The 26230-nt window shown below is 35.2% G+C and overlaps 1 protein-coding gene across 1 annotated transcript in view; it reads right to left on the bottom strand.

Annotated features, from left to right (window-relative positions):
* USH2A (usherin) overlaps positions 1 to 26230 on the bottom strand; it is a 795293-nt gene that overhangs the window by 523021 nt on the left and 246042 nt on the right. The window contains exon 21 of the mRNA XM_012506628.2: positions 15082 to 15312. Coding sequence (XP_012362082.2) covers positions 15082 to 15312 — 231 coding nt within the window. The remainder of the gene's footprint in view (positions 1 to 15081; positions 15313 to 26230) is intronic.

Below are 26230 nucleotides of genomic sequence, written 5' to 3'. Positions count from 1 at the left end.
CCACAGTAGTCAGAGAACTTGAAATATTGTGGGATCAAGCTGAATGCAGTGGCTCATCACATCTGTAATCCTAACACTTTGGGAGACTGAAGTCGGAAGACTGCTTGAGCCCAGCCTGAGCAACACAGTAAGACCCTGTCTCTTAAAACAATGTAAAAAATTATACAATTTCTGTAGCCCAGGATATTAACTATTTGGAAAATGTCCTATGTGTTCCTCAAAAATGTATATTATGTAGTTGTTGGAAGTGATGCTCTACATATGACAACAATTATAAAATATGTCACATGTTTTATATACAGATGAAATTGTTTATTCATTTTCAAATCTTTGATAGCTATACTAATATTTTGTGTACTTTTTCTGTCAAAATATTAGATGGGGGTTTATATCTTCAACTATGAGGATTTATTTATTTCTCTGTTTATTTCTGTCAACTTCAGTTTCATATACATATCTGAAGCTGTAAGTAGCCCCTAAATTTAGGATTATATGTCCTTCTATTGAATTGATGTTTTTGTCATTACTAAATGTCTTCCATTTTGTCTACTAACATTTATTGTCTTAAAATCGATCTATATATCGATATATGTTATCTCATTCTTTGTTTTCAAATTTTGTCTTTATATTTAAAGTGTGTTTATAAGAATAAACAGCACACATTTTTATTTTTTTAATCAATCTGAGAACTTTTATGCTTATTTGGGTAAACTATTGAGATTTAATGCAACTACTGATATAATTGAGTTTATGTTCTTGTCCTTTTATTCCTCACATTTGCTCTTTGTTTCTGTCTTCTTCTTGCCACCGTCAAACTCCTTTATCAGCTTAACCTGTATTTATTTAATATTTAGTGTTTCCTTACATTAATTTTTTTAAGTCATCCTTTTGGTTGTTACCTTTGGGATCATAATCTGAATCCTTGATCTACTATGGCCTGCTTTATATTATTAATTCTTCAACTTCCCTAACTTTTGAGGAATTTTACCACAGTTTAGTTCCATATAGACCCCCTCATCATTTGTGACAAAATAATTGATGTCATACATTTTTTCTTACATATGTTATCAACTTCAAAGTATGATTTTTATGCCTTTTATCATAAATATTACTTTCTATTTACACACCTAGTTACCATTTCTAGAGGTTTGCACTCTTTCCTGCAGCTCTGTGCTTCCTTTTGGGATCTTTTCCTATGTCCTAATACACTTTATGATTTTTATAATGCCAGTCTTTTGATGATAACTTTTTTCAACTCTTTTGTTAAGAAAAATATTTTATTTTACCGTTTTTGATGGATATGTTTCCTGGGTACAGAAATCGTGACTGGTAGTTTTCTTTTGTTGTTATTATTGTTAAAAAAATAATTTTAGCATTTAAAAAGTATCATTCTATTATATTCTGGCATTCATTTTTTGTTGTTGTTGAAAACTGAGACATCATTCTTATTTTTGCTCCACTGAAGGTAGTAAGTCTCCCCACCCTCCTCAGGTGCTTTTGAAGGTTTTTCTTTGTCTTTCATTTTAAGTAATTTGACTATAATATACCTGATATAGCTTTCCTTATATTTGCCCTGCTTATGGTTTGCTAAGCTTTGTTAAACTATGTGTGAACTTATTTTTCATATTTGATAATATTTGGCTATTCTACAATATTACGCTTGTCTCATTCTTTCACTCTTTCCTTCTGGGTCCTCAAATACCTCACTGTTCTTTTTTTCATGTTTTCATTTCCTTCTCACTATGCTTCAGTTTGGACAATTACAATTGACCATTGAGGTCTCTAATCTTTTTTTTTTTTTTTTTTTTTTTGAGATGGAGTCTCGCTCTGTCACCCAGGCTGGAGTGCAGTGGCACAGTCTCGGCTCACTGCAAGCTCTGCCTCCCGGGTTCACGCCATTCTCCCGCCTCAGCCTCTCCAAGCAGCTGGGACTGCAGGCGCCCACCACCACGCCTGGCTAATTTTTTTGTATTTTTAGTAGAGATGGAGTTTCACCATGGTCTCGATCTCCTGACCTCGTGATCCACCCGCCTTGGCCTCCCAAAGTGCTGGCATTACAAGCGTGAGCCACCGCGCCCGGCCGAGTTCTCTAATCTTGCCTTCTGCAATGTTTCATTTGCTAAACTCATCAATATTCTCTTCATTTCAGGTATTTTACTTTACATACCATTTTTTCCTATTAATTACTGTACAGATTTCAATTTTGCATTGAAATATTTTTTATCTTATCATCCTTTCTGTCCACCTTGTCCTTTATTTTCTCTTAACTTTAACTAAAGTTATTTGGAAGTCTTTGTTTGCCTCTATCGACTATTAACATTTCATTATTGGTCACTTCATGGACGGCGCATAGTAAAACCTCTGGATTATTTTATCTTTTACTAATGAATGCGAAATTCTGTTTTGACAGGAAGTAAAATTACCAGATTACCTCGACCTTACTAAGCCTTGGCTTTAGGCTTCACTAGGGTGAATCTGTTTCAATTATCTCAATGTTCCTAAGGAATAGCCCTTATTCCTAAAGCATGGGAATTTATTCATAAAGGACGGACTTTTGGAGAGTCAAGTGAAAGCTCAGAGTGTTCACCAAGGTTTCTCTACTATGGTTAAGTCCAAACTCCACGTGTGTATCCTTAGCTCTATGTTGCCTGTGAAATCTCTACTTAGCTCCAACTACCAAGCAGATCTTCTCTGCTATGTTTCTCACAGGATTATTCTAAATGTTGGCCAAGGACCCAAAAAAGAATTGTTACACAGAATTTTTGAATTATTTTTCAGCATCGATCTTCTCTCTGGGAACCTACCCTCCAAATCTGAGCTACTTTTGTAGCCCTGAATTCCAGTTTTTATTCCTTTACCAGATATACTAATGTCTCTGCTTGAGCTCAATAATTCCAGCTGTGTGCAACTCAATTCATTTGCTTTTCTGCACTTAAGCGTAATAGCTCTGCACTGTTGCTATAAAATGGCTACAAATAGGTGTTTTATATATATTTTGTTCCCAACTTACATTGTTGCATACTATATTAAGAACAAAACAATTTACTTTATCAGGGATGGAATTGGTATTTTATCTACTGAGTTTCTAACTTCAGCTCTTACTCAGCTCTAAAATTCCTATTCTAATATATTCCCATTTGCTACTTAAATTCTGAACATTTTCATTGGTTTTATTGATAATATTAATTATAGTTATTTTAAAGTCTGTGTCTGGATATATACATATATACCTACATGTATATGTGTGTGTATGCCTATGTGTGTATGCAAATACATATTTCCATATATCTGAATTACTTGAGGATATGTTTCTATTTTTTATTTTATTTATCTTATCTTTTGGTTATTTGGCCCTATTTTCTGGTATGCCTGTTAATATTTGATTGAATGCCCGACATTGTATAGGAAAAAATTGCACACTCTGGGACTCTGGTTGATGCAATCTCCTTTCAGCAAATATCTAAATATTTTTGGTAAAAAAAATAACTTTTATCTCATTAGTATCATTAGTAGTTAAGATTAATTGAGGCTTTATCTGAGGAAGAAGAGCCTATTAATGATTTGTTCTTCTAGGATTTCAATTGAAAACCTAGTATGTATACCAGGACCCCACCCAGACTCTAATTTTTTGCCTGTCTTTTTTTTTCCCTAAGACTATGCAATAGAGGAATTAACAAACAAAACAGAAGGAAAAACAAAGATAATTTAAAAGGCTCACCTACATGGTTTTTCTTATATCTGGGATCTTGATCCCACAAGTCCTAGAAGCCCTTGTTACTCACTTACGTCTTTAACCATATTTTTAAGAAATTTTTTCCAGCTTCTTTTCTCAGCAGGAGGATTTTTTGATATGCTTCATAGCTGGAGACAGAAGTCACTTGTAATTACTTAATTACGTGTTTGATGCATGATTTCACTGCAAGACTTTAAGCTCCCTAAGGTTAGGAATCATTCTTGTGTTGCTCAGTATCCTTTTTACAACAGCAATCATAACATCAGCTAGTGGAGTGAAATAAGAAAAGCCTGCATAAGAACCGAATGAATGATTGAACTCTTCCATTTAAAGGTGGATGTAGAAAGCAGTATCAAAGCTTGAAACACAGTTTAGGTAAAATAGAAGGGGAAACCTAGTGAGAAATATTTAGTTTCTTTCTATTTTTTAAAAGGACAAAATGGCACCAATATTATTTATAGCATATAGGGTGAGGATTAAGGAAAGTTCACTGACTTGAAAACTACTGATAATCTAGAATAAAGTATTTACAATAAAGAAGTGGAAGAAAAGAATCCAAATGACAGATTGAGAAGTGATTGATCCATGAGAAAATGGCACATAGAGAGTCTTAGTTTCCGAGAAGACTGATTATGAAGACAGGGGAAATAATAGAGTTAGGTTTATAAGTACACATAACATTTAAAGTTGGATGCTTAAATAGGTGTGGAGAAATGAGATGCAGAACATGTATGCTTCTAGTGGAAGTAGAAAGGTAACAATGACAACAAAAAACAGAGGTCAGAGGTTCACAGAATGAGTAAAATAAAGTGAATGATCAGAGTACCATGTAGTAGAGAGAGGTCATAAAGAAGTATCAACAAGATTTATGTGGCTTAGGGACATAAAATATATGTATGCAATGGAAAGGCACATAATTAAAGTCAAGAATTACAGAATGCTGGTCATAAATGCATACACAATACTAAGATACTGTGTACTAATCCTTTACAGTGATTGCACTGAAACCTTACAATACTCCATTTAACAGATGAAGAAACTGAGTTTCACACTGGGGGAATGACCTGTGCAAAGTTGCACACCAGCATGTTGGGGAGCCAGATTTGAAACTTGGGGAGTCTGACTCCAGAACCTGCACTGTTTACTACAGCCATTGCCACTTTCTGAACTAGATTGCCAACATCAATACCTCCATTGCCCTTGAAATAGAATTCAATCAGTATGATGCTGTTAATCCATCTATAGCATTGATCACTGTTGTTTATAAAGCACTTTCAAGATTAAAAGTGCTTTTTATTGTACTGTATATGTTTATTATGACTGTCATCTTAAACCTATTGCAATAAGCCCTAATGATATGTATAGGTAAAAGTGTCAAAATATTCATTAACCTCAAAATTTAATAAGCCTAAGGAGATCATGTATCTAAGAGATGTGTAACCACCTAGTTTTCAGCAACACAATGTGATAGCTATGGTGGGGCAGAAAACAATTTCTGATATAACATTCTAGCTATAACAACTGGTGACAAGTAACTTTGCCAGCAACTGAGGACCATTAACAAGAAATTTCTTTTTGTCTCTGGTACTATACAGTTTAAAATGTACTTTCTTATACATCTAAGGCCAATAGAGACTAAACAAATTGAGTTATCACTCTAAACCATCAATACTTTCAAAAATGTGGATTTAAAAATGTGAACTATATTGAAAAGCATAATGAATTTTGCCGTTAAATAATTCTTATAGCTAAGTGATCCATCTTTTGGATTTCCCTCTTTTCTATCACTCATTTAGTTAATAAATATTTATTGAATATCTGATAAATGTCTTATGCTGTGCAAGACACAAATGTTATAAGCATGAAAAAGACTCATAATTTCAGCCTACATGAAACATAGATAAGCAAACAACCAGTTTTTTTTTTAATAGGTTTTTTGGGAACAGGCAGTATTTGGTTATATGAATACGTTCTTTGGTGTTGATTTCTGAGATTTTGGTACACACATCACCTGAGCAGTGTACACTGTACCCAATGTGTAGTTTTTTTATCCCTAACCCCATCCCACACTTTCCCCTGAGTCCCCAAAGTCCATTGTATCATCATTATGCCTTTGTGTCCTCATAGCTTAGCTCCTTGAACAACCAGTTTTAATAGAGTGCAGTAAGAGCTAAAATGGAGTAATTATTGGTTTCTATAGTAGTACATGAGAGAGGTCCTCAACCCAGATTTGGCATGGGAGGAGGCTGGGGTTGCTGGAAGTTTATTTAGGGAAACGGCTAAGCTAACCCTTTCATGATGAGTAGCAATTAGCCAAGTGAAAGGAAAGTGAAGTACTTGCAAATAGATGAGGGCATACCAGGCAAAGGTATCAATATGTTCAAAGAGATGGGCATCTGAAAGAGTGTGCTACATTCAAGCACTAGGACTAAAAAATGGCCTAGAGCTAGAGAGTAAACCAGTCCGTGGCTGGAGAGATGAGGAGGTATACAGGTAGAAAGCTGGTAAGCAGAAAAGGGTTTGTGTAGGGCATCTCTTGCTGGGAAACCATTAAAAGGTTTTACCCAAGAGAATGTCAATAAAAATCATTAGTTTGAAGAACAGCCTGGAGAAGATTGAAACTGTTGGCAGAGAAGCCCACAGCACAGGTCTGGACTAGGCAGTAGCTGTAGGACCAGCAGGTAGTTCCAAGAGATGTATCCGAGGAAGAACGGCCAGAGGAGGAATCATTGATAGAATGGGAGGAAGGGAATGAATAGTTCAAGTGTCAATTCAAGGAGAGTTCCAAGGTTTCTGCCTAAGGCAAACAGTGATATTCACCGTGGATGGTACACACAGAAGGAAGAACAGGTTTCAGGATAGGAAATGAAGGGAAGAAGCTGAAAAAAATGCATCTACATTGATTTTTAATTTTCTGCTGGAGGGAGGATCACTCAATCATTCCCACGTTTCCCTTAAGTCCTTATTCTTCCTTTATGATATTCCCCAAGGATGCCCTTTGTTTGTGAAAATGATATGGCCACCGTTGCCAGAGATGACTTTAGATGGCTTGAGGGTTTCTTCCTCTCTCCTTCTGTCTCATGCCTTTCTTTTGAAGTTGCACTAAAGTCAAAGAATTTCCAAATGGAAACTGCTCATCAGTCAAGGAACTGAGCCTCCCTTTTCAAAGCTCCAAACAAATGGCCTATGGCTATGTTTGTGAGCCTCCTTCGATATATAGACCTTAAATATGGTTTGCATATTATTACTTAACATTTCCCCCACTTAATTGAAACTGTTAGTGTTACAGTTGCTAGTTAGACTACAGGCAGGGCAAGAGAAGCACCACCCCCCACAACGCCCCACCAGAAATGTCAGGCAACAGTCAGGTGATAATTGTTACACTATCTGTCTAAAATAATAAGACTCGGTCACAGCCAGTGCCAGGGAAAGGCAGTCTCCCTATAGATAGAAACACCTGAGACTGGTGATCAGCAGCTTCCCAATGAGATCTCAGGAGCTGGGTGAGTGGGCTCAAGCATGCGCACTAAGAGGCAAAATGGTGGAGTTTAACTGGTATATGACCTTCTGGGAACACTTAACTGGTAAGGAAACATGCCTTAAGTGAGCATGCCTATAACTTCAGTAAACACACTGGACATTCAACTCCTCCCAATTGCTGGCAGACTACTGTACATGTGGACAGCCCACCCCAAGGGAAGAATCAGGGGAGAAGGGACGCAAGACCTCAGAAGCATGCCATTATATAAAACCCCAAGTCAAAGGTCAAATCGTCTCTCAAGTCACCCACTTGGCCCTCTTCCAAGTATACTTTATTTCCTTTCATTCCTGCTCTAAAATTTTTTAATAAATTTTCACTCCTGCTCTAAAATTTGCCTTGGTCTCTTAATCTGCCTTATGTCCCCTCAATCAAATTCTTTCTTCTGAGAATGCAAAAATTGAGGTGGCTACAGATCCATATGAATTTACCACCAGTAACATTAGTGCATAATCTTCTAAAACATTTCTTTAGAGCACTAGAACCAAGTTTTGAAAGAGATGGCATTTTGACAATGATGTGCCCAGATTCCTCTCTATCTGAATAGAAAGGAACTTAATCTCTTATACTCTTCAAGAGTGCTGTAACTGGTACAAAATAACTATAACTATACATTTTTAAATGTTTTAACTAATTTTTTTCAAGAAAACATATACAAAATAATTCATCTTAGTAAATCAAAAATCAATCATCTTCAAAGGTGCTAGTTTCACTACCATTGCTGACCAACTATGATTCTTTTTCTGCTCAAAGTTCCTTTTCCAACCCATTTAAGCTAAATGAAGAGGAAATTAAAATTAATCTGTGTTATATTGATACAAAATATCATTAAGCAACAGCATTTTTTTAAGCAATGAAGTCTTTGAAAAGATTCCACAGTGCCAACATGCTGGCAGAAAAGACACTGGACAATTTGAGAAGGTATATTTGAGACTATATAGAAATGAAAATGCCTTTGCAAAAATTATAACTAAGAAAATTATGACAGTGAAAGAGGCCTGGCCTAAATAACTCTATCTTACTTATAACCTCTAATATGTCCTTGTTCATTGCTGGGCAAAGGCTGACCTAACCTTGGGAAAAAATTTAGTTTACAATTTAGTTTTGAAACAAAGATGGTAACAGCCTTTTCCCTAAATTGACCCCCTTCTTGCCTGGGGACGTGTCTGCCTTTGTATGACTAACAAATTTGCTACAAGATTAGGAATGATGGTTTAGAAGCCATGCAGCCTCCAGCTGCAAGATTCTGAACCTCCCCAAATTGCTCCTGGGGATAACATCACTATTGGAAAATTTAAGATCAGTGCTTGAGATATTTTGCAGTCCCTTAACTCCATGGATCAGCTGTCACCACCCAGATTGATAAACTGGCTCATCTGATCTTGTGGTCCTCACCCAGGAACTGACTCACCACATGAGGACAGCTTTGACTTCCTAGGATTTCATGTCCGACCCAACAAATCAGCACTCCCACTTCCCAACCCCTTACCAGCCAAATTACTCTTAAAAACTCTGATCCCCAAACTCTCCAAGAGACTGATTTGAGTAATAATAAAACTCAAGTCTCCCATACAGCAGGCTCTATGTGAATCAAACTCTTTCTCTATTGCAATTCCCCTGTCTTGATAAATTGGCTCTGTCTAGGCAGTGGGCAAGGAGAACCCATTGAGTGGTTGCAGAAAACCCAGAGACCTTGTGGAAAACATATGTTTATGCATGTGGCATGAGTATATAGGAATACATGTGTGGTTTGTATATCAGGTGACAATGCATTTTGAAAAATTTTAACAGTGATGGACAAAAACAGATCCTTTAAGTTAACTAAAATACTGCTAACAGCTAACAAAAACAGTTTGTTTTCAGTGTTGGCTCAGCTTACCAGCTACCTAATATTAATATTTCAAACAAAGGGAGACTTAAAGGAATGTACTTCAAAACGAGTCACTTTTAAAAGACAAGGGTTAAAACACATGCATTCTTAAATTGGCCTTATGATGTATTTGGTGAATGGGGAAATAATGGTCCTCTCCCATCTCTCAATGCCATCAATGCCATCTGAAGGCATTTCCTGAGAACTTACTTATACCTCTCTACTAAATATAATAAAAAATAAACAGTCTTGACGTTTACTTCTCTATATCTCTAGTTTTCATGGGTCAGTGTGACTTTTGTTATTCTAAGAAGATATGCATTTTGACCCTTGTCCTCAGTCCAAACTGATTAAGTCAACCATTCTCATCTCTTCTGATTGTTTCATAATCAGAAAACACAGCAGAGTTTTGTCACTGCCTGAGAATTATTTCTCCTTTACTTTGCTCCCACATACCATGTTCTTACTCTTTCCTTTACTTTTTTAGTATAATTACTGCCTGTTCATTAAACTTCTAGGACACATAGTAGATTATTTTATTTGTTTGTCAATTACTAGGGCCGAAATCTAACATCAAAGGTTAGGTAAAATTTGTGATTTAAATCTGTCTTGAAAAGAACTGGGGTTTTGTTTAGTTGTTTTGTTTTTTATTTTTTTCAAGCGCTTTCTGGCAAAATACTTGCTCCCACTCCAAGGAAAACAAATAGTGGGACACCAAGGGTGTTGAAGGTCAGAATTAATATGCTTTTACTAATTAGTCTATCTGAAGAAGTTTGCCCTACTTGCACCTTCACTATAACTGCTTATAATCAGCTTTCTTTTAATGAAGTGCTTAAATGTCCCAATTCACTAAAAATAATAAAACTAATAACAATAAGGCATAAATATTATAGAGTAAAAGAAATAAAAAATATGCTCTTAAACATATTGATTTTTGGTAGTTGCATTTCTTTTTTCACCCCTTGGTAATTAATTGCATTTCATATTCTAAAGCATTTTAGTTCAGCCATTTTTGGGAAGGTGAATACTATGATTCAAAAATGTATGACAATCATTTAGTGTCCTTGAACATCATTATTATGAAGAAACTGTACGGAGTTCTCATCTGCAAGATATTCAACATCAGTAATCACATTTCTCGTGAAGACAAATAAAAGGGAATTATATCCAGGTGCATGTGTGTGCTCATCTCCCCAGTGGTTTGCTACAAAGATCTCCCCAAAGGCAGTTCCTGATTTCTGGGCAGGGTCACCAGTAAAGGCAGTTTAAAAGGCTGGTGTGATTGGCATCTGGATACTACAATAGTCAAACCTTCCCCCAAATGATCATGGACCTGTTTTCGCTAATAGGAAAAAATAAGTGACAAGGAGAAAGAGGGTCACCTTTGGAATGCCAATCTGAGCAGTATTTTAGTTGCTGTTTTTACCAGGTTCCACTTGGATTACTAGCATTACAAGGAAAGAACTAAATTCTTTGTGTAAATCAAGTAGATTTACTCTGCATTCCTGAAAAAAATGAGCATGATTTTTTTCTCTCCAAAGACACAATGATATCCCCTTCTAGTTGCATATGGGAGGGGAGGCTCTATTTGCTATTCTTGTGTTGGAAGAAGAAGTATTGTTAACCCCATGTAACCAGGGGACTGTTTCACCATGATTGTTTATATCATTGCCCGATTACAAGATCACGAAACTATTTGAATTTTCTGCTTTTTTTTTTATAACATCTGATATGACTCAATAATTGAATATCTATTTTATGTTGAATTCTGCCCGTATCACTAAGTTTCTTAAATTATTAGAGAAAAACAGTAAATTTATATCAATTAAATTGTATTAATAAACATAATATTATAGAAAACAATTTATTTGAAACTCTAGGTTTTTTTTTAACTCACAGATGCCATGATTACAGCCTGTATTTTGGATTGTGGGGCCTCCTAAATATTCTATGTTCATAGAATTGGAATTTTAGAGGTTAGAACATTGATCATCCAACAAAATCCTCAATTTAATAGATGAGCAAGGTTAGACACTTAGAAAAGTAGTTTGCCCAAGTCCTCACCACTAAGTCAATTAATTTAACTATTTTCAATAGCAAAATTAAGTATCACATTTTAATATGGAATATTGCATATTACTCATGCCCTAGATATAACATTTGAGCAAACATATTTTGCATGTGTAACATCAAATAAATTAATAGAATGTTGATTTTCTAACTGCAGAATACTCTCAGGAAAGCTCCTGTCTCATAGTAGGCACTTAATAAATATTTGTTAAATGAATAATAACTAATAGCTAATGTTTAATGAGTACTAAATAATCTGCGTGGTAGGTACTGTGCAAAGTTCATTAGGTGGGTTATCTACTTTAAATCCTCCCCTACCCGCTAGATACCAACACTGTCAGTGGAACTATGTTAATTTTAAAGAAAAGGAAACAGAAGCACAAAAAAAGATTAAATGGGTTGTCTAATTACATTTAGCTAATAAATAATGGGGCCTGGATTTGAAAGTAATTTATCAATTAATCTTCTTCGAAGTCCTCATAATAATATACAGAGTTAATTATTTTAAATTTAAACTATGATGTAAATAACTGATAATATATTCTTCCTGGAGATTAGATTTTTAAAAGAACACTTGTATCAGAAAAGAAAAGGAAGCAAAAATAGGTCTCAAAATAGCTTTATCTGGATCTTTATTCTGCCCAAAGGTAGATATTGACAGGGTTTATTTACAGTATTAAGCTTGATAATTTATAATATTAAACAACATTTTAGGACATATATTCATATGCTTGAATTATTCTCCTTCTATTGTGTAAGATAAAAATATTTAAAGCAAATATGAAAGAGGCATAAGTTGTGTAAGAGATCCCTTTCTTGCACTATAATAATGAGATATTTCTTACTGGGACTTGCAACATGATGTTCATGGCCATGAAATGTGTTATGAATGCATTTATAATTCCTGTCATTCATGGGTACAATCTAACTTATCTTTTCATATATAAAATATGTATAATTATGTACATCAACCTAATATTTGTCTTTGAGTACCAATTGATATTTCTATTCAGAAGTCATTTTAGTTGAAGTTTGAGATTTTGAATTGAATAATTGAAAACAAAGGACATCTTAGTTTATCTTAAAGTTATTAACTTTTAAAATGTAATTCATCATATTAGAGGTTTCAAGGATTTGCTCATTAAATTTGCCTCAGAATATAAAAACTGCATGAAATACAAAGGAATGTGAGTTGAAAGCACTGTTTCAATGCATAGCACTTCAGTCCATTTCACATAATGTTATTTATATTTTAAACATCTAGCTCCTAGTAACACTCCAGGTTTAATTGCTATAAAAAAAACTGATCCCTACATGTCTTTGGGGACACAAATAAATGAATAAATAATGCCAACACTACTTGCTGTTTGTGAGCTGAAACTAACTGAAAGACAAATCCAAAAAGCTTAGCAGTATCAGATAAGGAATATTTGGGTGATAATTATTTCACCTCCTATCCCTCTTTCTTACTTTTATATACTTCCTATTCTATCACTTCCAAAGAACAGTCTACACAAGTTCCTTTCCACCCTGTAGCAGAGACCTTGCCTTTAAATTTGGAAGGCTCCAATTCACATTTCCACCCTGAAATTCAATAGCTGTGGCACAATGGGCAAGTCACTCATTGGAGCCTCTTTTCCTCCTGTACTACGAGGGTAAAAAGAGCTACTTTATAGGGTTGCAGAGGGATTGAATAGGATAATATATCAGTAAGAATAATGTAAGATGCTAATTATATGCTTACCTGTCTATTTAGGAAAGATGCAAGTTTACAGAAAGTTATTGAGTTGGTTTTGAAAACCTGTCCTAGCTCATTAATTGGGTACATTTAGTTAGGCTTTGGTACAACTCAATAAAACCATTCAACCAAACCTGGCAAGTCAGCCAAAGGATCAAACCAATAACTTAGTATATAACTGGTTATATTAAAAGTTAAAGGGAGTCTTAAAAGTAAAGCCAAGCTACCATTAAAAAGGGCATCAGCAATGTCCCAGAACGTGCCTGAACACAGAAGAACTTCTCATTCTCCAGGAATCACCAAAGCTCCAGGGAGTAGTTCAAGCCCAAATTGTGATCTCCCTGCCTTGTCCTTCAAATGATGTGTACTCTAAGCACATTTTCTGTGCAGCTGGAGGCTTTGTTACAGACAGAAGGATCCTGCTTAGTGAGGCCAGTGTTTACAGCCTAACTTTTTTAAAGAGGAATTTGGAAAACTTCCCAGACACTGCATCTGCCCCCAGCCCTTGCACCTCAGAGTATAAGGCCGGCAAGGGAGATAGCGAGGATGACTAAATTTATTAACGGTGGACGGGCCACTCTATCTTTCACTGCAACAACAGTAGGTGATCCCATCAAAAATCTGTCTGCTGGCTAGCCTGCAAATCCAAGCTGACATCCTTGCAGAAGCTATGCCCAGTTGAATGGAAACGGATGCTATTTCTTGGAAGAAACACATCACAAGCCAAATACTGGACCAGGGAGGTAGTTTCTATTTTCATTTGAGAAAAGAGTTTTACTATTATTCATGTATTCCTTTTCCTTACCTATTTTTTCTTTTCTTTTTTGCCATTTTAAGAATATAAAGCAGAATTTGAGCATTTTTAGCTCAATGGTTCAATTTCTAATACTCTGTGATGATTTTGATGTACTGGGAGAGTAGTTAAGCATGCATTAATCTCAATATATCTCAGCTACAATACAATCATGATTCATTACAAAGGTGCATCAGCAGCCGGCCTCAACGAAAAGCAAACTATTTACTGTTTTAAGTAAAACTAAAACAATACAAATTTTTATAGCTCAAATTCCATTTCATTGTCTTCACATATGCAATATTTTAAAGACTAGCTATTTGCTCCAAAATGACTTTCTCATGGATGATTAAATGAACATCTTTATGAGTTTACAGAATAATATATATCTTATACTTTGTAAATTTTTTAAAAAATTGGAAAAATGAAATATGTACCATAGAGTTTTTTTTTTTACAGCTATACTGAAATCATGCTATTAGAAGCTGTAAGTCACAGAGGTCATGGGACTTCCAAAATATTGTGGTACTAGTAAGGCCAGGAACAGGGTAAGGCCAGTGAGGCAGGACTGTGCTGGTACAGAGTCCAATCTGTCTTTATTTAAGCTTTTGATAATATTTTTGTAGTGCTTTCACATTGATTTTAATTTTTAAAAATATTGCATTAAAATTTACACTAACACTGAGTTTTTTAGTGCCTTTAAATTTTGTGACTGAAACAAGAGCCTCACTTGCTTTACCATAGTCCTGGCTTAGAGAAGTTATCTTTTCCCTGGGATTAGTTTTTCCCACAATGTTTTTCTTAGAACATGAGATATTAAGTTTCCACAGTGAAAAAAGGAAGAAAGAAACAGCAAGAGAAAGAAAAAGAAAACATTACATCAAATATCTGTTAGGCATGATTAGCTAAGCAAAGTTAAATAGCTTTCCTACAATGCTTTTTGCAGTTTTAGTAACCTGGTGCATACTGAGAATCTCCAATAGCATGAGGGCATTTTGCAAACTCATTTGCTCACAGAACTCAGTGAATAATATTTCAAGAAACATGTCCTGGCAAATACTTCACAAAAAGACAAACACAAAGCACATACTTTGATCCAATAAGGCTGCTTCTTCATCTGCATCTTTTACTTTTCCTTTCCTTCACTTACCTGACTTTTTTTCCCCAGAATTCTAAAAAGATGGACATGCTGAAACAATCAGGCAAAAGCTATCAAAGGGCTAAATTAGTATTTCTGTAAGTAGGTATAATAAAAATTCATTGTAAAGGGATATCAAAATAATAGAAAACATTTTGGAGCTTCGTGTCTCCTAAATAAAGCAATGTCAAACACACTTACCAGTAAAGTCTGTATTGACTGGTTGAGTGGAGCTGGGAAATTTACAATACCCATTTCCTGTGAAACGGATTCCTTTCATCACCGTGGTCATCCGAGCTGGCAGAGATGACTCTCTCCTTTCCAGCTGATACATAGGAGAGGGTCCATTCAGTTCTTCAGGTGGAAACCACCTAAGATGGATTGTTGTGCTGTTGATTCCTTTAACCAGAGGTGGCCTCAGTTGTGCTGGTGCTAAATATCAGAAAACACTTGTTACATTCAAGAATTTGGTTTCTGTCTCTAGACACACATATTCACATATATGTATATATGTATTTGTATATATCACACTTCAAATCAAATCAGTTGTGGTTTCAAGTATCTGTATGGTTCTAGGAACTGAAAACACAATATAGAGTTTATCTTAAATGCAGTGAAACAAAATTTAAATGGCCAACATACTACACACAAAACTTTCAAATTAAATTTTTTCTTGAAAATAAATTCTCTATTCTTTTTAGCTAAATAATAGATCTTATATATTATAGTAGCTGCTGTACTCTGGGTGGTGCCCCAACCAGAGTCCCTTTACCAAGCAGATACCCCAATGGCCCAGTTTCTGTGCCTGTTGGTTTCTGATGGCTCATGGCTGCCCCCTTCTGTGTAGAAATTCCCTTGGCTGAGTAAGAGCTGCCTCACCCGGGAGCCACAGGATCCCACAGTGAAACCTACAGCCAATAACTAGCACTAAACCCATAGGGCAGAGCCCCTTGCCTTAAAGTGGCATCAACTCAGTGCTGTAATTTACAGGGGCCAAGCACAATCTGTGCCAACCAATGGGTAATGCAGGACTATTAGCACAAGTTTGCCAAAACTTTGTGCTTGTGTAAAAATAAGTCAGAAAGTCATTTTTTTAAAAAAAGACTTTTATTATTTTTATTTTTGATTGCTCCTGTGGAACATGGCTACACCATAGGCAATGTGCCAGGGGTAACCTTTTTTTTTTTTTAAGAGATGGAATCTCATATTGTTGCCCAGACTGGAGTGCAGTGGCTATGCACAGGCATAATGGTAGCTCACTACAGCCTGGAACTCCTGGGCTCAAGCATTCTTCCTGTCTCAGCCTCCCAAGTAGTTGGGACTACAGACAGGTGCCACTACACCCAGTAGACTTAATTTTTAAGAGCAGTTTTATGTTCATAGAAAAATTCAGAAGAAGGTACAGAGTATCTCCCCACCCATGCACAGTCTCTTCCAATATCAACATCCAGCACCCAAATTGTTCATTTGCTCCAGTAGATAAATCTACATTGACACATCATTATCATTCAAAGTCCATAGTTTCCACTGGGGCTCACACATGGTATTTACATTCTCTGGGTTTGGACAAATGTATGATGACATGCATCCATCATTATTCTATTACACAGAAAATTTTCACTACCCAAAACATCCTCTGTGCCCTGCCTATTCATCTCTCCTTCCCCCCACCCCAGGTAACTACTCATCTCCATAGTTTTGCCTTTTCCAGAATGTCTTATAGTTGGAATCATACAGCATGTAGTCTTTGTAAACTGACTTCTTTCACTGAATAATATGCATTTAAGTTTCCTTCATGTCTTTTCATCATTTGATAGCTCATTTAATACTAAATAATATTCCCTTGTCTGGATGTAGCATAGTTTCACAGTCTATTCATTCATCTACTGATGAATATCCTGGTTGTTCCCAAGTTTTGGCAATTGTGAATAAAGCTGCTATGATGTGCATATATATGTGTATATCTAATTATATATCAGGGTTTTATGTTTTAAACTCCGTTGAGTAAATACCAAGAAGTGCAATTGCTGTATCATATGGTAAGAGCATGTTTGGTTTTGCAAGACACTGCCAAACTGTCTTCCAAAGTGGCTGTGCCATTTTGCATTCCCACTAGCAATGAATGAGCATTCCTTCTACCGTACAGCCTCATCAGCATTTGGTGTTGTCAGTGTTCCAGATTTTGGCCATTCTAATGGGTGTGTAGTGTTATCTTATTTTAATTTGCATTTCCTTTTATGACATATGATATAGAACATTTTCATATGTGTATTTGCCATCTGTATATCTTCTTTGGTCAAAAAGCTCCTTTTATATGCAATTTTCTGATTTTTAAAGCTTAAAAACTGACCTAAATGAAAGCAAACAAGCAATAACACTCTGAATGTTAAACAGAGCATCAGCACAAAATAACAAGCCTGTGAGTTCGGCAGTTTACACACAATGGTCCAGGCAACTAACGTTGGTCAGCCTCTTGGTCCTAGACAGCACCCTGGCCCTGAAGTGACCCCACCACCAGCAGTGGGCTTAGCTTTGGAGCAGTAGTGGCCTTATGCCCTTGCACACATTGGGACCTTGCCATGCTTTCAGGTGGTGGGACACTGGCAATTCTTTAAAGGTTCCTGGGAAACCCTAGGAGTCACGGAGATTAAGGTTTTCCCTACAACTTGCTGGTTCAGATTAACAGCTGAGTTATTGAAAATGAAGGTTTGTTTTGGTTTGATTTTTTTTTCCCCTTAAACAGTTGATTTTGTGAGCTGAGATTCATTCCCCCTTTAAGTGTGTCTGCTGGATTTAAGAGGTGAAAGTGGGGAAAGGAACAAATGTCATAAACACCGATCCTATTTATTAAGGGCCCAAACTACGTCTGTGGACTTTTAATTTACACCTGTGTTAACATAGCCATACACAGACGCAAAGTCATTGCCTGTTTCAATAAATATAAATCAAAATGATGTGGATATAAGAATTGAAGCCCTTAAACCATGAAAGGAAATTCATGGTAAAGCAGCTTAGAACAATTACTATTTGTTACTTTTTAGACCTTGGGCCAGCTTTTCAAAAAGAAACAATTCATTTTGATTCTATTTTAACTTTTAGTAAAAAAGAAAAGGCACTGAGCAAAAAGTTCATCAAGTTAGAAAGATAATTAACAATTCTGGTTATTTTCTGCCACTGCAGCCCATGTGATATTTTTATTTTTATATATGTGTGAGTCTGTGAATTATATGAATAATTTCTCTTAGCATTTTTTTCTGCTAAAAATCAGTTAAGTGGTAGGTTCTCAAATATTTCATTCTACAAGTTATGATCTCACTTCAAAATAATCCAAAACAAAATAAAAGGCTAAGCCATTCAGAAATTTCTTCACCCAGAGTCTCTCTTCAGATTTTAGAGTTACATATTTGTATTAAGATTTTAGCAGGCCATTCTTGGCTATAATCTCAACTGGGAAAGGAAAACCGCCAAAGATTTTTTAGTCCTGGGCTCAGGGAAGCAATGGAGAACCAATTACATAATTTTTAAATTGTGATTTGCTAGATTCCCTAGGGTTTTGGGACACAGAGACCTGAACATTTTAGTTTCATAAACTACTAGCCTAGTAATATCCAATAGCCAAAAACTACTAGACCAGTACTATCCAACAGAACTTTCTCCAGTGAAGGAAATGTTCTAGGTCTGTAATGTTTAATACGGTAACCACTAGCCTCATAATAAGACTATTGAGCACTTGAAATGCAGCTAGTGAGAATGAGAAACTGAATTTCAAATTTCTTAATTTTAATTAACTGTATTTTAAATTTAAATAGCCACATATGATTCATGACTACCATATTGGACACCAAAGATGTAGATAGAGAATCACAAATTATACATATTTGGTGTGTTGAGAATAGGATTTCAATTTTAACTAAATGTTGAGAAGAAGTATGAATACACCTCCTATACTTCTTAAAAACTGAAGAGTTTCATTGCTGTTTGAAAGCAGCCTTTCTCCAGGTCCCATTTGTTTGAAAGTTGATACATCTCTACTTTACTCCAACCACTCAACTCAGGGGACATAATGTTGAAGCTCAGCACCACCACAGAAATCAGATTCCTTCCCCCATCAGTAGCATAATCCAAAAATTACGTCTTAATCAGGAATATAGACTAAGAGTAATAGAAAATAAAACTAAACAAGAGGAATTCTGGCAACTCTGTCGTTTTTGTGTAATAATTATTGAAAATTAGAGCACACATTTTTTTTAATTTGGCAAAGTGATTCTAATCAATAGGGAAATTCTTGAGAGTCCATTAAAATTAACGTTTACCATTTAAACTGTAAGAAGTAGTAAGTAGTAGAGCACTTCTTGATTCCCAGAGGAATTATTCCCCCAAGCAATGGGACTGTCCTTTAGAAGCCAATTCCTGAGAATGAATAGAACTAGAGTACATTTTTTATTCTCTTGCTTAAAAGAAAAACAAAACAAAAAAACATTCCAGCAGGTGTGTTTTACAGTTTCACATGGAGGAGTCAACTAAGTCTGTTTGAAAGGGTGAACATCCTACCGATTTATTCTTTTCAGAGTTCTTCTAAGGCTGGAAGGGGGAATTAAGTGAAATTTGTCAATCAATTAAACTAGACTGGTCTCACATACATACAAGTAGAATAAGAAGAAAAATAGATACCCTGAACCATTAAACACACACACATACATGCACATAGAATCACCAAGAGATTGGGGTAATGATGAATTCTTCATCAGACTTTCAAAGAAAAGGAACTATAGGTAAAAATAAATATGACCTTTAAAGATTTGTTAATTTATAAAACAGTTCGTTAAGAGACAATACTAAATAATGAAAGGGATTTGGTAGACTTTTAAAAATTATATTTCACTTTTTAATGTCTAAATCTGTGTGATTTTAGAAAAATCCCTTAACACTTATATCTGCTTCCGCTTTCCCATCTGCAACATGAGGATACATTTTCAGTGAAATGCATTGACAACAATTGCTTCTACAACAATATACATATTTGCTTTATGTTTTACAAAACAAGTCTCTATACAGATACAAGGCACTATCATTAGAAGAACAAATCTTTCAAATTATATATTATTCAGGAACACAATTCATCTATATTCAAAATCTATCTCTATTTACGTAGAAAATTGTCTTGTAAATGTAAAGTTTAAAATGAATCTTCAATATTTCTTATTTCTAAGAATAATATACAAAGTTTAAAATGAATGTTCATTATCCATAATTTCTAAGAATAAAATGTCTATTTGAAAAAAGTACAAAATTCTTGTACTTTTAAAATAGCATTTGTATTTTTTAATGGGGTAATTTCTTATCTATCTATTAGATGTATGTATATTCTTTTATAAAATGTTATAATATGCATTCTTTATGCAGCATTTATTACGTTATAAAATAATTAGTGGTATATCAAAATGAATACATTTAAACTTGCAAATGTAGTGTAGCATTTTGAGCACCATAGGGTAAGAACTAAAAGCTGAACAAAGCTCTTTCTGAGGTACTGGTCTTTAAAATGGAATATGTTCATTTGTTTTTAAGGAATCTGTTCATTTTTTGCCTACGAAGACTGTATGGCTGTGTCAATATCTTAAAGCATCATCAACTTTTTATGATGATGACAAGAATTTAAGAATAAACAATCTTTCTATGTTTCAGGGATGGGTGGGGAGCAGACTAAATAAAATATTCTTAATAAGCACCCTGTCAATAGAAAATGATTTTGACTTTTTTACAGAAATACAAAACTATGCCAGGAAATACAATTTACCAAACACTGCTAGGCCAAAACACTTGCAAAAGGGCTCTGGCACCAGGACACAAACAAGAAGTCTAGGTCATGGGCCCTGATTTCTCTTTTGCAGAGAAACTGCTGCAGAATCAGCTGCTCACCAATCAGTGTCCTAAAGAGGAAAAGTTTTCCTCTGAAACTCTCAGGGATGACTCAACATCACCTTGTTGACTGTCTATTATCTGACCAGGGAAGAAAGAATAAAATATATTTTGCCACCTTCTTCTTTGTTGACAAGTCACCTTCAGGAGAGGATATTACTAGAAGATCTGGAAAGGAGAAAATAAAGGCTCTAGATTGGCTCTTTAAGACCCTAATTATGAACATTGGTTAATCCATTATTAGGTCTCTCTATTCTTCAGTTACTTCAATTGTTAGAGTGACAGGCTTGATTATGTCTAGGACCTCTTCCAGTTTCAAAATTCTTTGATTGAATAATTTAAAGCAGTACTTCTAAGTTCATAAGCCATGAATGGGTACCAGACACCCTGATCCCCTTTGCTCCTGGGAAGCCAGCAGGAGTCCCTCTGGTTTATCCCCTTCAGCTCTCAGCCAGCTTGTTCCTTTACCTTAGCATGGCATATAAAAATAATTTGTCTATGTGTTCTGTGGCATAAAGAAAACCCTGCTTTTAGAGAAGTTCAGTGAACATTGTGAACAAACACTACCTTAACCAGTTATTGTTCTGGCGATCACAATAATTTGCACAAAACTACCATTGTACACATGAAGAGAGAAGAGGATCCATTATTTCTAAACTACACATATAGCAGCAATGATGACAGCAACCACCGTTCCCTAAAGTCCACCATTAATAAAAGGTAGTTGCTTGGACTGTAATTATGGCATCCTTGCTACCCGAACTTGAAGCTTTTATGGGGCTTATGCAATTAACTACTTAAATGCATCGTAACACTTGCTTCTCTGACAGCAAAGTATTGATTTTTTCATCATTTTCAAGTCTCCTCCAGCACAAATAAATGTACTACAGTTACAGTTAATGCACTGTGTACATGCATTAAATGCTGGTGTGACACAATTTATTATTTTGTGATATATAGAAGTCTGGCTTCTCAGAAAGTAGCATCACTGATCTAACGTCAGTATGGAAACTACCATTGTCCTTGATCCTCCAAATTCTCTAACTTCCAAAAGCTAAAGACCTATTTTAATAGGATAATTAGGGTTTAAATTAAAATGAGGGAGCACTGAATGTAAATTTTTTATATATGTCAATGTGGGAGAAAATTTAAAATAGTCTAACAGAGAAGAAAGATACAGTTTGTATTTTCCTAAAGGTGTCACTGTGGGACCTATAGCAACTTTTTTCAGACGATTTTTTGCCTATTTAATTTCTTTCCTTGCAGTTTTTTGGGGCACATCTGTCAAAATATTTTGCATACTAGAGTCTCTCTGATTCAGTCAATTTTTACATAGCTTGATTGTGTTGTTTTAATGACTCATAGGATACATAGTACATTATAAAGCTAAAATTGTGTATTGAAAGTGTGATTTCTACATGCCATTTTCACATGCCAAAAAGGCCAGTAGAGCCCCTGATAAAGTCGCATATCTAAATAGACCAGGCCACAGAGGTCATCACATAGTTCACAGTCAAGCCCTTTCCTTGGATACAACTACACACTACAAATTAAAGTTGGTGAGTAAAAAGCAGTTAATTTTGTTTTGTTAGAAATAATATCATTTTAGTTTTAGCATCTAAGACAGATGCCAGCATTTCACTCTGAACAGATGGTAATTCCATCTAATAGTGCATCTCTGTATTAGTAAGGTCTGTTGTGTATACAAACAGTAATAAACACTAGGTAAGGATCAAAATAAATTTTAATTGTTGACATTAAATTCTGGCAGCCACAGTTCTAAGGCTGCAATATTCCTTTTTCAAGTCTGTCAGATTTACTAATGCAGCAAAAGCTTTTCCAAAACCTGCCAGATCCCAGTTCCAAGAAAAACAGGTTTGCACACTACCAGTTACCAGCCCTCAACCAGGGTACCTGTTTGCAGATGCTGAAATAATTCTTCAAGAATGACTTGGAATTGGTGCTACCTTCTATGTGATGACCAGCCAGTGCTTCTTTTCAAATGCCCCTGAAGGACTGAGCATTTGATTAAGAAGTTAGTATAAAATGTTACATCCAATTGTTACATTAGGGGTCATGGTATCATCTATCACAGCCACTTTCTCACCCTGCTAACTAGGGATCTCTCATCCAACTCATTCTCTTCAATTTACAAAGCTGGGCATTCCTGAACTTCCCTGAAAGTGACATCATCCTTTCATTTGTTTGTTTTGCCCCAGCCTGAAGGATTTCCCTGACAATCACAGCAATCATCAGCTGCGCTTTTCTATAGGCTTGCTGTGGATCGAGTGTGCCAACAAGCACCAGTTTCGTTCTCATAATGCCTCCAGCGATCTGATATTACAAGGAGTAGCCCCTATTTATTTTGAGAAGCTGCCATGTTAAAAAAAAAAAAAAAAGCATTTAAAAAAGCAGTTTGGCATTCAGGTGACTGTTCAATAACAAACATGCTTTGCAATCATACTTCTTTAAAAAATGGATGCATTTTTTTTAATCATGAAAAATATATTGCTTCCACCATATGGGACAACCTACGACTCACCAACCGATTTAAGATGCGGCATATTGAGCTGACCATATGTTACAGTGCTGTTGAATGGCTGAGTGATTCATGCCCGTCACATTCTAGTATATCAATTAAAGCTCCTTGAAGTCTGCATGATTTGTGTCTCTGTTATTAAACCCTGCTAATTCATCCCACTTACACATCTGTTATAAATCTCTAGGAGTGCTGCATGATTCATGGCAATCTGTGAGCATGCTACAGCAAATTCTTCTCCTTGTAATTAACAGTAAATTGTTTTACTGCCATGCAATGAATTTTTCAGTTATATTGCAAATGAACTCCTAAATGTGCGGTTCTTTCCTAAGGACTGACTTATATCATTAGGCAATTAAAAAGTATTGCTTTAAACCAAAAGCTTTTAATCAAGAGAAATATAACTTAAACATTGCTTAAGAGCCATGGAAATTTGACATGTTGGTTACAAGTGTAAAATAATTTCTGTTGAAAGAGCAAAACAAACAAACAAAAAATCTTCAGTGTACTCAGGATTTCACTGATGCTAAGACACACCAACTGCTGCCTGAAAACAATTGGTGGGACAAGTTTTGCACAGATACTGTTTATCTTAGAAGTTACTTAAGTCATCTGTCATTACCAGATTTCTCAGACTACTTTACACTTCCTTAATTGTAAAATTGTGCCTTTATTCTTGAAATAAATAATTGGATAATTAGCCAAGTTGAATCATCAGAGGATTCCAATGCTGTTCAAGTGTTCTTGTCAAAGGTGAAGCAAATTCATTTCAGCTCGCCTCTGCAGCTCTTAGAAGAGGCTTTGATTTTTTTTCCCCACTTTCTTGGCAGCAGCCTCAGATTCATGAGTCCATACATCAAGTCAGTAGTTTAACAACAAATGGAATTAAATTCAAAGAAGGGAAACTAATTGAAGGACAGCAACAAAAGTGTTTGGTAATGTGCTTTTTAATATGGCATGCCACATTTACATGATAATTTTTCCTTTTTAGCATGGAGCAGAAAGTGACTAGCTTAATGAGGGATTATTGAAGACAGGAATGAACAAAATGCATTCATAACTAAGAACAAAGATTGTATTATGAAACAAAAACAGGCAACCTCAGAGAAGTAACTGGATGATTGGTTTATGCATTATGAATAAAAAGGTAGAAAAATATTTATATTAGTATTCACTAATTACTATATATACAAGATTGTTGTAATTAAAATTATAAATTAGCATATTAAGAGTGCTTGTTTAATCACTCTGGCTCCAATTCACAAGGAAAAGACTTATGTACCCGAATGCAAAACAATGTGTGTTTTCAACCCAGCAGCAAACAGCCTATACATTTTACTTTGCATTCAGAAAGAAAATTTAATGCACACTAATTACTTGCTTTATGCGAGATGGGCACTTCTAAGCTTGTAGTATGGAGGTCAATTTATGATAGGCAAGGGAAATATCACATTGTCCCTTCAGGAATGGATCTCCAAAAGTAATATCTCATAAGAAGGGTTTAAACTAAATTCAATTTGCAATGGGTGGAAATGCACAAATTTCTCAGATTAAAAGGAGAATCTTAAAGAAAAGTATTACAAGGATTTTAAGAGGGCCCAGTTCATCAACTCATTACCTTCATACACCCAGAAGCAACTCCAAAGCCATTAATAACCCTGCTTGAAGATTTTGCAATGGAGAGAGATGCAGCTGCTCCTGAGAGAACACCTCTCTCAAATCAGTTCTCAGACTTTGTCACAGGCATCAAAACTAAAGAAGCAGCAGTGCAATACTCTGGATGAAATGTACCCATTCTAATCATATATTTAATTGAAAAAAATGTTTAAAACAAGAGAGTGCCAATTATAATTCTCAAGCTTTTTAATGAAACAGCCAGATAAATCTTCACAAGTATCTTTTTTGATTTTTGAGACTGAGATTTAAGGAGGCAACATATCTTTTCATGAATCAAATGCTTCTAAAAGGCTAATTACTACTTCTAATTGGTGGTGCTCTTTTTCAAAATTTTTGAATGGTCACTGGTCTCCTTTGATCTCTGATAATGAGCTCATATGAGCTATTAGACATGAGTTAAATTTCCCACAAATCCATTGGAATTCATTGGAATAATATGTACTCTCCAAATTGCAATGTTAATAGTAGAAAAAACAGAGCAAGATGAACCATAAAGTTGCAAGTCAACTTTTATTACTCTCCTATAGCAAAATTGTTGACCATTCAAAAGAACTGGCTTTATTATAGGTCTGCAGTGTATTTCTATGATTTAATGTCTATATGTTATATTCAGATGTTTTATTTTGGAAAAACATTTAGAAATACACATTCATCTACTGAATAAGGAAGGAGGCAAAAAGGATGATGGATTTATAATTTTTTCCTGGTATTCGAATAAAAGCAAATAAGTCTATTTTCACTGATCCGAACAACCCTAAAAATGATGTATTTTATAATAAACCCAACTGTAAGTAAAATTATTTTTCCATACTTTTGTCATATAAGAGACTTTCTTTCTCTGCCGGGCAGGTGAAGAATCAGATAGTTCTAACAAAATATATTAAGGAATTAGAAAATAAACATTTTTTTCCAGAAAAAACACTAAAATAAATTTTTCTTTAGAAAAGAAAGGATTTTACATGGAAACAAAAGGTAATATAATTTTTTAAAGAATGAAAATTGGGTAGAAGAAAAATTTTAGCAAAGAAAAAAAAAAACACACACATTTGAAATTTACCATTATATCTCCTCCTGCCACTGCTCAATCCTTCATGTTCCAGCTTCTGCTTCAACCATGCTAATTAGGGTAATCCCCAGAGTCACCAGTGACCTCGCATCCGTTTTAGGTCACATTTCTCTTGCTTTCCCTATACCATATGACACTGCAGACAACAT

This window comes from Nomascus leucogenys, chromosome 5, assembly GCF_006542625.1.
Source record: "Nomascus leucogenys isolate Asia chromosome 5, Asia_NLE_v1, whole genome shotgun sequence".
NCBI classification, from domain to species: Eukaryota; Metazoa; Chordata; class Mammalia; order Primates; family Hylobatidae; genus Nomascus; species Nomascus leucogenys.
The sequence above is the reverse complement of the archived record's forward strand: the minus strand, read 5'-3'. Positions and strand labels throughout refer to the sequence as shown.